The 13,634-nt window shown below is 34.0% G+C and overlaps 1 protein-coding gene across 5 annotated transcripts in view; it reads left to right on the top strand.

Moving 5' to 3' along the window:
• Window positions 1–13,634, top strand: part of LOC118197440 (structural maintenance of chromosomes protein 6-like) — a 144,280-nt gene that overhangs the window by 70,273 nt on the left and 60,373 nt on the right. For 4 of the 5 annotated variants that reach the window (XM_035368954.2, XM_035368955.2, XM_085813666.1 and 1 more), the window contains 2 exons: window positions 9,705–9,889; window positions 11,662–11,763. In XM_035368954.2, the coding sequence (XP_035224845.2) occupies window positions 9,705–9,889; window positions 11,662–11,763 (287 nt within the window). The remainder of the gene's footprint in view (window positions 1–9,704; window positions 9,890–11,661; window positions 11,764–13,634) is intronic. The other variant, XM_035368956.2, reaches the window with a different exon arrangement.

Below are 13,634 nucleotides of genomic sequence, written 5' to 3'. Positions count from 1 at the left end.
AAAAATATGAAACCGTAATTTATGAAATAAAGAGCAATTATGATGTAAAGGGTATCAAAATTTACAAAAAAAGCTTTATTTATTTGTTTACTTTATTAAACATTTCTTTCAACGCGCGCATGCGTAAAGCATACATTACACATAGTCAAAATTAGAAAATTGCAACCAGAAAAACTATTTGATGTGTATTCATGATATTTATAATGATGAGGAAATTGATTTAAATCATATCAGAGAAAATTCTGATGAAACACTACATTTAGTAAGGAATTATAAGCCGAATAAAATAAAAACATCTTCCCTAAAGATGAGGATAGTGCTTACAGATCAACTTCCAGTTCATTGCGCGCCACGACGCCCCCCGCAGAGCAGCGTGAAATTGATAAACAGATTTCGGAATGGTTAGAGAAACAAATCACCTCTCTGTCACTTTCTTCATGCCTTTATCCATTTTTTGCAGCATTTCCACTTTTTGTTTAATGGACATCGAAACATGCTTTCGCTTTGTAGATCCTTTGGCAGCTCCAGAATTGGAAACTCTTTTTGACATAATCGAAAGTTCAAGCTTACTTTTTATAAAATTGGTCTAACAGTCTGCAAAAAATAATAAGCTGGACCCAATTAGAAGATTAAGGAACAATGCAATCAGCAGCATTAACTGAAATAGATAATTTTAGCCTAGCTTATACCGTCCATTAACATTAAATGTGCATGCATAAACGTATTATGCGCATGCATAAACACATTATGCGCTTACGCATGTGCAGAAAATTTGTAGCTTTTGAGGTCTGGATTATAGATTATTCCGGATTATGGACGTCAGGATTAAAGACTTTATACTGTATATATTTTCATTTTTCATCTGCCAAATAATCTTCATCCAGCAATCTGCACATAGTCTTATGCTGAGAATCATGTTTCGGCGTTAGGCAATGAACATCATGCTTTTTTGTGTTTTGATTAGCTTTAAATCAGATTTTATAATTTTGTTCACAATTCCTACAGAAATATTTAAAGATTTTGCAATAGCTCTTTGGTGGCTGGATTTTCCTTTAAAACATAAGATGCGACTCAGATTAAATAAGAGCTGTACATACCTTTGTTGGGTATGCATTTTTTAAGTTTTACCCAGTCAGATGTAAACTTTGATGTTTCTTTCCTTTCATAATAATCATGTCACTTATTTTACATGTTGAAATATTAAAACCATGCTGTTCACATCTTTTTTTAATAATTGTATAAGAGTATTTCTCTTGAAACAGTGCAAAAATATAGCCTTCAATCCATTGTGTATTTTTCATCAACATCGTAAGAAAAAGAATATTTTTAATGGTGCAGACGATAATTAAACATTATTCCAATTTGCTGCCAGTCACGTTTATATTTTAAAATTAATATTTAAATTCATGGAGAAAATAAAAATCATTATAAAAATGTGTGAACACCCTCTGTATGTGTATATACACTCTTTTGCAAAAAACGACTTTGAACGTGGTCGCAATGTAGGGTTGCGTGAAGCTGGGTGGTCATAACGAGCAATAGGCCGCCACCTGCAGCGTACAGACACTGCTGTGCAAAGTTGTTGGCAGCAGTGGTTTCTACAAGGAAATTACCAGCAAAGTGGAAGGCTCTGGAAGGTCAAGGAGTACAAATTGGAGGCAAGATAGGATGATTGTTCACCAGGCCTGAACCACCCCCAATGATATCATTGTCGACTATTCAAAGCACAACAGTCATGTCTATACCTCCCGTGGCACCGTCCACCATCTCATGGCACTTGTCTGAGGTGGGGTTACGCTCACAGAGGCCTTTAAGACGTTTGCCTTTGACCCCACAACATCGGCAGAGTCGTCTGGAGTGGTGTCGTTGCTGATTATCTTGGCTGCCATCAGACTGGCATCCTACGGTGTTCAGCGCTGAACCCCGCTTCACTCTTGAAGCAGATGACTACCGTGTTCATGTTTGGAGAGAATGGGGCCAGCAGTTCCAATCAGCCTTTGTTTTACAAAGGCATACAGCCATAACCCCTGGTGTGATGGTGTGGGGCGCTATTTTTTTATGACAGCAGGTCATCTTTAGTCATCCTTTGTGCATCTTTAATAGCTCAACATAAATTTGCGCTTGATATTCTTTCTTGGACAGGAAGGTAACCAGATCTTTCACCAATCGTACATGTCTGGGACATGGTAGGCTGCCAGATTCGGGCACCACAAAATATCACAGATCTGGAATGACAACTGATGAATGCCTGGCAGCATGTGTCGCAGGTTGACATTAGGAACCTCCTTGCCTCGATGAATTCAAGTATGCATTGCCGCCAGGGGTGGTTCGACCAACTACTAATTTGAACACTCAGTGGGTGACTGTGAGCCATGAACAGGTACTCTGACCTTGATATTTTAACCGTTTTATTCTCTGTGTATGAGTTATACACATATTCAATTTCATCAAAAACAAACTTTTCCTTCATGGTGCTTCGATTTTTATGCAAAAGAGTGTGTGTATATATATATATATATATATATATATATATATATTGTTGCATGTGTACTGGTTCATAATAGATTGAATGCACAAGTCCGATAATAGGTTACGAAAAATTGATTTTTTTTATCAAAAGAAATATTTCAGATCTGTGGAATTTTACACAGAAATATTCATACACGTGTTTACAGTATCGGACAGTATAATCAGTAGTTACAATTCAAACTAATAAGAATGTTAAACACAATGCAATACAAAATGCATCTGAAGAGAAAGCTAATCCAATCTCACTCTGAACTTGCAACAATAACAACAGCAGCTAACTAAACAACTGAGAGCTGATGCTGTCTCTTCAGCCTTAAATAGTTTTCAACTAGCTGGAAAGAGATTTCTGATACTTTTTGATCTCGAAATTTCTGGAAAGCAATATGTGGTGTATATATGAGTGGAATTACGATTAGAGCTAACATAGTGGTCAATCACATTTGTTTGATTTGAATACAAATTACCGAGATATCCATTTACTCAATGTTAAATTCACGTGCCCCTGTGTTCTTACTTTTCCGATATAGGATTCTCTTAAAATTTGTCTTGCATTGCACGGAGAAATACAACAATTTTAATTATAATTTCACTTAAATTACCCATTTAAATATAAAATTCTTTACATTATTTATACACTGATTATCATTAACCTCTTAATCAGTTTCTTTCTTTCTTTCTTTTTTTCTTTTTTTTTTTTTTTTTTTTTTTTTTTCTTTTCTTTTCAGAATTTGATCCAAAAAAGGGTCTCATTTTTAAAATTAATTTTACAATTTTATATAGGAAAATGTTATTTAAATTCATATTTCTAATATTTTTAAGTATTTAGAATAAATTTTTTACGTTAATGAAAATAATAGTGTTTTCCCTGTAAGTTGTCTTTTTCTTGTACAGGACTGCCTGACAGGGAAGTACATTTACAGTTGTAAATATAAAAAAGTACAACTACTCTACAGTTTTTTCAATTACAATTACATTTACTTACCCTCATTTTTTTCAAAGAGCTGATTGTGATAAATCTTAAAGCAAGGTGATAGGCAGAGTCCAACATTACAAGTATGGGCAAAAATACATAGTCTCTTTAAAAATTTTTTTGCTGTTGTCATTTTTCTTCAATGAACATACATAACACTGTCTTGCAGGTTTTTTTTTCATGTAGGCAGAATAACCTCTAAAAAGTGTCTTTCTGTTAGCCTTAGTGGATTTGGAAAATATCCTGGATGACCTTTTCTTATCTTCTATTGCTGCATGCCTTACAATAAGTTGATTGATAACATCCAGTCAAAACTGTAAATTAGTATCTTTACCACCATGCTTTTTATACAAAGCATAAGTGTTCCATGAACAGATATCTGGAAGATGAAAAAAGTATTTTTTATAGTATTTTTCTCCCTTTTTTTATTACAGGCTAATTTCTTAAGTTATAGTCCATTCAATCTACACCACCAATTTTATAACTAATTTTGGTTCCCGTTTTATTTCATTCTTCGATGTGGATACTGGAACCATTTCCAGGTTATGTATTTACAGATTGCGACGATTTGCTCAAATGTTTGTAACTGTCATCAAACACAGTTGTATAAAATACAATATGTGTAAATTAATAAGAAATGATGATATGACATCACTTTGTTAAAAACCGGTGTAGAGGTAGAATGTCTTTTGTTCCAATGTTGCTCAATTACTGGCTTTTCTATAATACATTGAAAAGTATTCAAAGCAAAAATTATTGGCATTTCATCCTTTGATGTTGGTACCCATTTTTTGCATCTGGAATGCTTACGAACTGTGCTATTTTACATGCATTGTTCAGCATATATATTTGTTTTAAAACAATCAGATCAAGCAAATATTCATCCATGAAAGCTTCATAAAACTGAAGTTTACTGTTAGTGATATTGATATTCAAGTTAATTTTTGGATTTCCAGTGAAAGCAAATCTATGAGGCGGATAGGGAGGATTATTAGTCAGTTTCATAAAACTGCCTTGCTTGACTGAAGCCATCTGTACTACTATCAGAGTCATTCGTATTGAAGTGATCTAGTGAACTATCAGACTGATTTACAGATATTTTAGATTCTGGTTCCGAGTCACAGTTCGAATTGCAAGAAATTAGCTGCATACGCTTTAAATCAGCCATTATTTTAAAGTAAAAATAGATTGCAATGACATAATTATCAGGTGAATAGTAAAATACAATCAAAATGCTAAGCTCTGAAAGATAAAAATTCATTTAATGATACAAAACATGAAAAATGCTTGTGAATAAGAACCAATTAGAAGAGAAAACTCATCAGAAAGCGAGCTATCTTTTAAAGGACAACTATTGCCATCTGTACGACTAATTTGATATTAAATGGAAAATAGAAACTAGAATAGATGCAGAATGGGAAATAGAAAATGCAAAATAGAAAAGATGCAAATGGAACATTACAATTGATAGAGAAACAAGATTGCCTGTACGGCATGCGGGCAAATCAGTAGTGGTCTGAAAACAGTGCCTGTATGGCATATGGGTAAAATTGAGAAGGGGTTAATTAAGGAAAAATCACAAAAATGTTGATTACTCAAAAGTGAAACCGACCCACGGTTATATGACACATAATAAGATATACAATAACATGAAAAGAAATTACAGACAATTATGGTGTTATAGAAATTAGCATATGTATAAAATGAACAAATGGGATGTGTCAGTTTGTTATAGGAAAATTACCTTCAATATGGAGTATGATCTTCCCTAGAAGCAATACAACACATTGATATGCGATGCAGCCTATCAGCTCTGTAGGAAATGAGAGCCATTGGTCTTGCAAAGCAGTTGCAAGCGTGGCAACCGCTCTGCAAGAGAATGAATAAGAGCAACTATGCATCTAAAGCATCCCAAACATGCTTGATAGGATTCAGGTCCGGTGATTGAGCTGGCCACTCAATGTGCTGAATTGTTGGCTGCTGAAGATAATCATCCATGATGCAAGCCCTATGTGGTCTAGCATTGTTGTCCTGCCGCAGGAAATTATCACCTATTGCCCAGGCATTATGGTGCACATAAGCATCAAGGATGTCATCTCTATAGAACTCAGTGTTCGTGGCTCAACGTGAAAAGATGTGGAATACATCTTTATACTGTTACCCATAGAGATACCACCCCAAACACAGATACTGCCTCATCTGTATGCATCTCTTTAACAGATGTTTGATGGCTGATAACGAGTTCCAGGTTCTTTCCAATTCAAATAATGCCTACTATCACTTTGGAGGCTAAACCTGGACTCATGTGTAAAGAGGACAGCCCTTCATTGGTCAGGTGTTCAGTAGACATATTGACATGCCCACCTCAAACATTCCCTTCTATGATGTGACAGGAGGAGGATGCAAATGGCTGGCTTCCTTGCATACATACCTCCTTTGTGAAATCTTTGTCTATGCACAGTTGACATTGACCTCAACCGTGCAGCAAAGGAGGATCTGAGTTGAGGTTTTACTCCTTTATGTGCATAATAACAAATGTTGGTCATAAGCACTTGTAGTGGTTAAGCTGTCCCTGACTAAATCTCCTGGATGCCAAATCTGTGGTTAAAAGTTGTCTCTAAAGTCTGTGAACCATAGAAGGACTCAAATGGTGCTTGGAGGTCATTGTTACAAATGGGCTATCCCAGATTTCTTATTATCACAGCAAAATTTGCAGGCTTGCTCTGAAACATGCAATTTTATGTTCCTCACAAATGACATATTTTGATTGCAGCACCACTAATTTGCATACTGAAGTTTTCCTCAGTAATTCTTTTGACAATGTATTCATATTTTATACAGATTGGCTTTTGAACAAGTTATCACTATTTTTGTGATTTTTCCTTCATTTTTGGAAACCAGTGTATATGTGATGAAATAATTTTGTTCGATGCAGTTAATTTGGTATTAGATGAGTGCTAGTCACAAATGGATTGAATGAAATGTCAGTTACATAGTAGAAGATGCCAGGAACTTTTGAAGAATTACAAATCATTTAATAATCCAAACATATCTGTATTACTTGTTGATTACTCCAAGACATGGCACATCACAATGGGAACAATATGCACCCCACAGTTCTCCATGATGCACAGCCAAGCAAAAGACATCTTTTAGTTATTAAGTGTAGGCAGCAGAAGAGTGGGTGTTTCATGGTCAAAGTATTTTTAATGTTCTGAGTGCTCTGTTTTAATTTTACAAAGCGTTCGGGCAAGAGTTTTGGCATTGCGGTTACTGCAAGGAAAGTGACACAAAGCAAAAGGGGAATGTTCTTAAATTTAAATTAGTAATTTAAAAGTCTATTGTCAGTTTGTTCCAATGTAGTTTAGTTTGTTAATAAATTTTGAGTTTAATGATTTGACATAAGATTATTCACTAAAAAAAAAAAAAAAAAAAAAAAACTTCAGAGCTGTTAGCATCAAGACTGCATGAGAAAGACTTACTTGAAAAAGGAGCTAAGCTGTCATACTTTGATCAAGAGAAAGTGTGATTCTGCAATGCGTGTGCAAGTGCTGATGTATTTGTATAATGCCATAACATACATAGTTTAATGGAAGAGTCAGGAACTTCAGCCTATACCGCAACTTAATGGTGACTGTTCACTTAATAGCTCTAAGCAGAGCTTGGGGTGTGTTCTCCTTCATAATGGAAGTTTATTTGCTGCCGTCTCAATAGGCATTCAGTTTGTTTTTGTGAGTATATGAAGACGCAAAGCATTCTGATTTGTTAGAATATCACGTGCACCAATGGTTTGTTTATGTTGACCTTAAAATGGTCTGCTTCCTGCTTGGCTAGCAATGCTGATGTACAAAGTATTCAGACAACAGATTTCATGAGGATGATCAGGTTGAGTCTATTTAACTGCCAAGATCTGACCTGAAACCCGGTGATCCAAACATTTTGCATCAGCCACCTGTTGACAAAAAGAGCATTATATTTCCACCTCTGCGTCTAAAACTGGAGCTCATGAAATAATCTGTTAAAGCTTTGCTAATCGAAGGACACTGTTTCAGATATCTCATCTCAGCATTTCCTAGCCTGTTATTTGAAAAGATAAAGGCCATTGTGTTTGATGATCCACAGATTCAGCAGTCCTTAAAGATGAACATTTCATTGGAACATTGATGGAACTTAAAAAGAATGCTTGTTTGGCGTTCGAAAACATTGTCAAAGACATTCTGGGAAATACATAAGCCTCAAATTATAGCAAAATTCTCCAGCAACCTTTGGACAGCTTCAAAATCCTTGGTTGCAACATGAGCATCAAATTACTTTTTTTTACCTAACCATCTTGATAACTTTCCTAAAAGTCTTGGAGCAGAGTGAATGATTCCACTAAGATCTGAAGGTTATGGAGGCACTCTACCAAGGTAGAGGATATATATGGCTGCCTATTACTGGAACATCAGACGAGAATGTTCACAGAGAAAGCAACCCCCCCAAAAAAACCACAAGCGAAAATATTAACCTTAATATGTATGCTTGCCATTTGGTAAAAAACTTTACTGTTCGTATGAATTAAATTTAACTTGCAATAACTACACATAGCTATGGTATGAATGAAACTATTCTTTGGAACAGTATATGTGGTAAGTTTTTAGTGTATTTTCTTTTACACGCATATTTTGCATGACTTCTGAGACAAAGAGAAGGTATCCTATTTCTTAAAAAATTGATGTCCTAGACAAAAACTGAAGTTATTTTTGGATCCAGAGGCCAATTACTGAAAAATAGGGGACAGATCTAAGACAATGAAACTGCTGTTCTTCAGTATAATTTATGCAGTTAAACAATAGTAATCAAACTTTTATGATGCACTCAGGCATCATAATCATCAAGCCACAAAGATAAAAAAAAATTTTGCTTGCTGATTATGTATATGCACGTGGGGATTCTAAAATGATTTCATGAAATTATAATTAAAGTACGGGTACTACAAAAAGAAGTCTTCTGAAATTTTAAAAAATATGCATTCTTCTGTTGAAAGCAGGAACTTATTAAAATAGTAATAAAATTTAAGATTTTTTTTTTTTTTTTTTTAAAAGTTTCCTTCCCTAAAATGTTCTCCCTCCCCTTTTTGGATATATGTTGATACGTTGGCACTGAACAAAGTTGTGATACTTCTGAATTTGCACTTCGATTTAATTACTGATATAATTCAACAATCTATTTACACATTCCAGAAGCTTATTGTGGCCATTGTTGTTATCAATTTTATTTTTGCATTCAGTATTTGAGACTATTCTCTTCTGAGTCACTGCATTACCAGTCTTGGTCTGATAGAATACTATTCACTTATTTTTCATGTGTTCTCTTTCCACTCTTCTATGTTTTCATTAAAGAAAGAAAAAAAAAAAAAAACTTCAACACTGTAAGTGATTTCAGTGAAGCTGAGTGCTATTTTCTTCAGCGAAATAAATCCGATTGGTTTAAAAATGCATGTATGTTCTTTGTGGATTTGTATATAAATATTCAAAGAGAGAAATTATTGCTCACATTAATGACGGAAATTATTTGGATTAAACAACTTAATAATATAATAAAGTCAATCAATTTATCATTTTAAATTTTGGTAGTGTTGTAGGAAGTGAAAATGATGAAAGCAGTTCTAAGAAAGTGACAGTGTCATAAAATCGTATGGCTTTCATGGAGAAACAGATGGCGTACTTTTCATTTGTAGTTGATAGTGAAGATTAATATAACATTTTCTTTACATTTTATTATATTTTTCATTTCCATAAAAGCAGAAATATTGTATGAAAACATTATTATAAATGGCAGAATGTGAAATGAGTTTAAAAACATTCTTTTAAAATGTATTTTTAAATGCTCAAAGTTAGAGCATGATCGCTTAAATCATTCAGAAAATCATGAGAATGCATTTACAGTTTCTACTTATTGTATGTCATTCAAAAATGGTTTATGCTTTATTTTTTTAAAATTAATTTGATTAGTGAAAAAGTGAATATTAATTTATAATATGTACGTATTATTTATAGAAGATATTCAGCTCAGTTTTCCAAAATTTAAATTTATTTATGTATATATAATTATAGTTGTATTGTATTACAATATGAAATGTTATGTTTAGAATTTTGACAATTTTCCTTTTTGTTATTTCATAATTGTATGGTATCTCCTTTTCTTCATAATTAATAATTTCTAGGTTTATATTTGGAAATACTGGATCAAAAATGGAGTTTTGCTGTGGAAGTTTGTTTAACAGATAAACTGCTGAGAGCTTTCTGTTGTGATAATAGCCAAGATGCAAAATTGCTGGGCAGAATATTAAACAAACATTTCCATAAAACAAGGGTACCTTCAGTTATTGTCAGTAAATATTTGGAATCGGTGAGTATTAAGTTGTATTTGTGCCTGTATTTACTAGTTTCTTGCCATATTCTGAAGTTATTTTGAAGCACTGGTGTTTAATTAGAGTCTATATTCAGAACTGCGCTATGTTTGGTTCATATGTATAAAATTATAATATACTGAATATTATATTCCAATTAAAGAACTTTATTATTTCCAATTTTTTTATGATTCCTAAAGTTAAATATAAGCTGCTACATATACTATATAATAAAAAGGGAGCATTTTATTCCCTTCTTTTATGTTCTTGTTTATAGATGTTTATTATGTGTGACAAATTACATGTAGCAGCCCCATGATATATATTTGTTATATATGTTCTATATATATTTTGTGACATAAAAGTTTAATATTTACTAATTTTGGGATGTTGATCACAAAAATGACATTGGAAAATATTTCATTGGCTCTCATTTTAGTGTAATAGAGGAAGAGGTGAGTGTTTAGCTGTCACAATCTCACAGTGTAAAGCAACATTTGTGGAAATATACACAAAGTAATCATTTGATGAGACTGACAAAGGTAATTTTTAAATACAGTACAAAGTCTGAAATCTGGACATAAATTTTCTGGAATGATCTAAAATCCAGACCTCAAAGCAACAAACTTTTTTTTTTTTTTTTTTTTTTTGTATGCTTTACGCATGCACATTTGATTTTTCCTTCCTTAATAAAACGTGAAGATTTTCACTTAAAAATTCCAATTCTTAATTTCACTTACGCACTAAATAAAATACCTCATTATGGAAAAACAAATCATGTAAGCATAAATTTGTGAGATTAATAATTTGGCTCCATAACCGAATATCTGCTTGGCATACATCTCAAACCGAAACATTCACCTATTTTATATCCCTGACGCCAACCTAGCTAGTCATTATTTATTACATTTTGCTTTCATCATCGCATGTTTATCAATACATGACAGCTTCAGTAATAACTCATGCAACAATATCTAAAATTTTTTTATATTAGGAATTGAATAACAAGTGTATGGCAACCTTTCATGCTAACATTATGCTTGGTGATGATTATAGATTTTTAAATGCTCTAAGAAATGTTGATAAGGAAAATTTCAACAAAACTTTCTTTTCATAGCCTAAAAATAGATTTTGTTAATGAAACTTGTAGACCAAAAGATTACATTTAGTGCTATGGCACCGGATGACAGAATTTAGGGAAGACGAAATTTTTGGAATTTGGGGAAGCTACCTGCAGTCAAGTTACAAAGGGGCTAAATGCTCTTCTATTGTGACAACTGCTTGTACTGTCTGCCTGTGTCCTAATAATGAGGACTCCTTAGCGACTTTTTGACTTTAGCTTAACCAGCTTTTCCTTTCACCTTTAGCAAATGCTGCTTCTCTCAATTATTTCAATTTTCATTAATGATGATGGAGGTAACTGCAATTTATTTCATAGGTACTCTGTAACCAAACGCCTTGGCCCTTGGTCCAAGCCGTAAAATTAAGCGATGAAAAGTTTTTTAAGATTTAGGGAAAGCACTGGGATCCAAAGTTTGGCCGCATAAAATTTAGAACATAGGAAGAATTTCAGAAAGTCTCCAAAATTTCTCTTGTCACTTTCATGTAAATAAAACTAATTTGCGATTATTATTAGGAGTCTAAATTAAGCTAATTAAATTAAGTTAATTGTTATATATATATATTTTTTAAATAACTGTTTTAAAAACAGAGTATACTTTTTATTTCTATTTTATTTATTTACTTATTTATTTAAAATTTTTCGTCATAGGTACATTATGTTGAACCTTTCAAAGCCAAGTCTTCATATCCCACTGTTTTGGATATGCTGAACATAAAAGATCCTGTGATAGCGAATTGCTTAATTGATAGGGTTTGTTTTTATTTGTATTTCATTTTACCAATTTACACTCATGTCCATAAATTAAAGATAATGCAAAATCAGGCAAAGGAAGAGTTAAAAGCAAAACAAATTTGACTTATTTGTAAAGCTTATATATTAAACAAAAGATAAAGAGCAAAAAAAGATGCTATATGTTTGATATTATTAAAAAAATTAGCGATTTTTTATCCCTGGAGCAAATAAAAAAAAAAAAAAAAAAAGAACCTATTTACAAAAAACCAATATTACATGGTCGGTATGATTGTTAATACATTGTATGTCTCCCAAACGATGCAATACAGTCCGTACAAAGCCTAGGCAGGCTGAGTATCAAATTATCAATCTGATCTTGGGGGGATATTACACCACTCAAAAAGCAATGCTCTCCGAAGTTCCGGTAGACATGCAGGAGGAAGTTGACGAGCTGCAACTCGTCTGCCAAGCATGTCCCACACGTGCTCTACTGGATTCAAGTCCAATGAGAATGCTGGCCAGTCCATACGGGTGATATCCTCCGATTGAAGGCATTCGCTTACGATGTTTGCACGGTGAGGATGGGCGTTGTCATCCATAAACACAAATTGTGCGCCTATGGCGCCCCGAAACAAACGTACATGTTGTTCCAGAATGACGTCCCGATAGATTTGGCTTGTCATGGTTCCAATTTGAACATGCAGGTCAGTTCTGGAACCCAGAATAATTTCACCCCAAACGAGCATTCCTGCACCACCGTAACGGTGTCGTTCAATGATGTTTTCTTGGTGGTAACGGGTACCTGAAGCTTTCCATATGAAAGTCCGGGGAGAATCAGACAGCAAGCTAAACCTGGACTCGTCGGAGAACATCACACAAGCCCACGGTTGCGGTGTCCACAATGCATGCTCTCTACTCCAGGCTAACCGCAGGCGACAGTGAGTTGCAGTAAGTGGAACGTATCTGACAGGTCTACGAGCATATAGACCAATCTGCCCTAAGCATCTGTACAAGGTCTGCCTTGAAATTGTCGTACCAGTGGCTGAAGAGAGCTTACGAGACAGGTCTGAGGCTGTGCTCCGCCTGTTTCTTTTGGCAGTAACTGCCAAATACCGGTCCTCATTCGGCATTGTAACTCTGGGGTGACCTGTGCTGTAACGTCTACTCACATTACTGTCATCTTGGAATCATTGCCAAAGCCTGGAGTTGACACTCTGGGCAATTCCAAGTTCGTCTGATACTTCCAGTTGGGTATGCCCACATTCCAGACAGCCGATAATTCTACCATGTAAAAAATCATCCAAATGCATCCTTTATGTCATAACTATTCAGTTATTGCACTGAAATACTTATAAAGTGCCTGCGAACAATTTTACTTCTTTGCCTGTATTCCTTATATATCACTCACTTACACTCTCATCATTGTGACGTACCATCGGTGTCATCTGGTTACTTCCTGAAATTTGCATATAATTCTTGAAGATGTGTGTAGTGATTTTACAGGTGATATATTTATTTTAGAGTTTGATTTCCGTGTGACTCCAAATTATCCTTAATTTATGGACATGAGTGTAATATAATGAATCTAAGGGCTAGTAAAATATGAAATTCTGTATACTTTAAAATCATGATCAATGCAATTTTGGTTGACTCTTGAGCATCATAGAGGTTAGAGTAATGAACTGCCCATGCTGTTAGAAATCTGTAAACAGCTGTTGACTTCACCAAAATTATTAACAGGCTGTTGGTTAGAAATCTGCAGAAATAAATAACTAATTCAGGTTTTGTTTCTCTAATTTGTATAATGAAATATGCTTAAGAAATGAAAATACTATTAGGAAGATTTGAAGGAAGAAAATAATTATAATAAATTACAATAATACTGCAAC

This window comes from Stegodyphus dumicola, chromosome 1, assembly GCF_044657685.1.
Source record: "Stegodyphus dumicola isolate Sdum_Otavi_A_Nest chromosome 1, ASM4465768v1".
Classification (NCBI taxonomy): domain Eukaryota; kingdom Metazoa; phylum Arthropoda; class Arachnida; order Araneae; family Eresidae; genus Stegodyphus; species Stegodyphus dumicola.
This window is presented reverse-complemented; position numbering and strand designations above follow the sequence as displayed.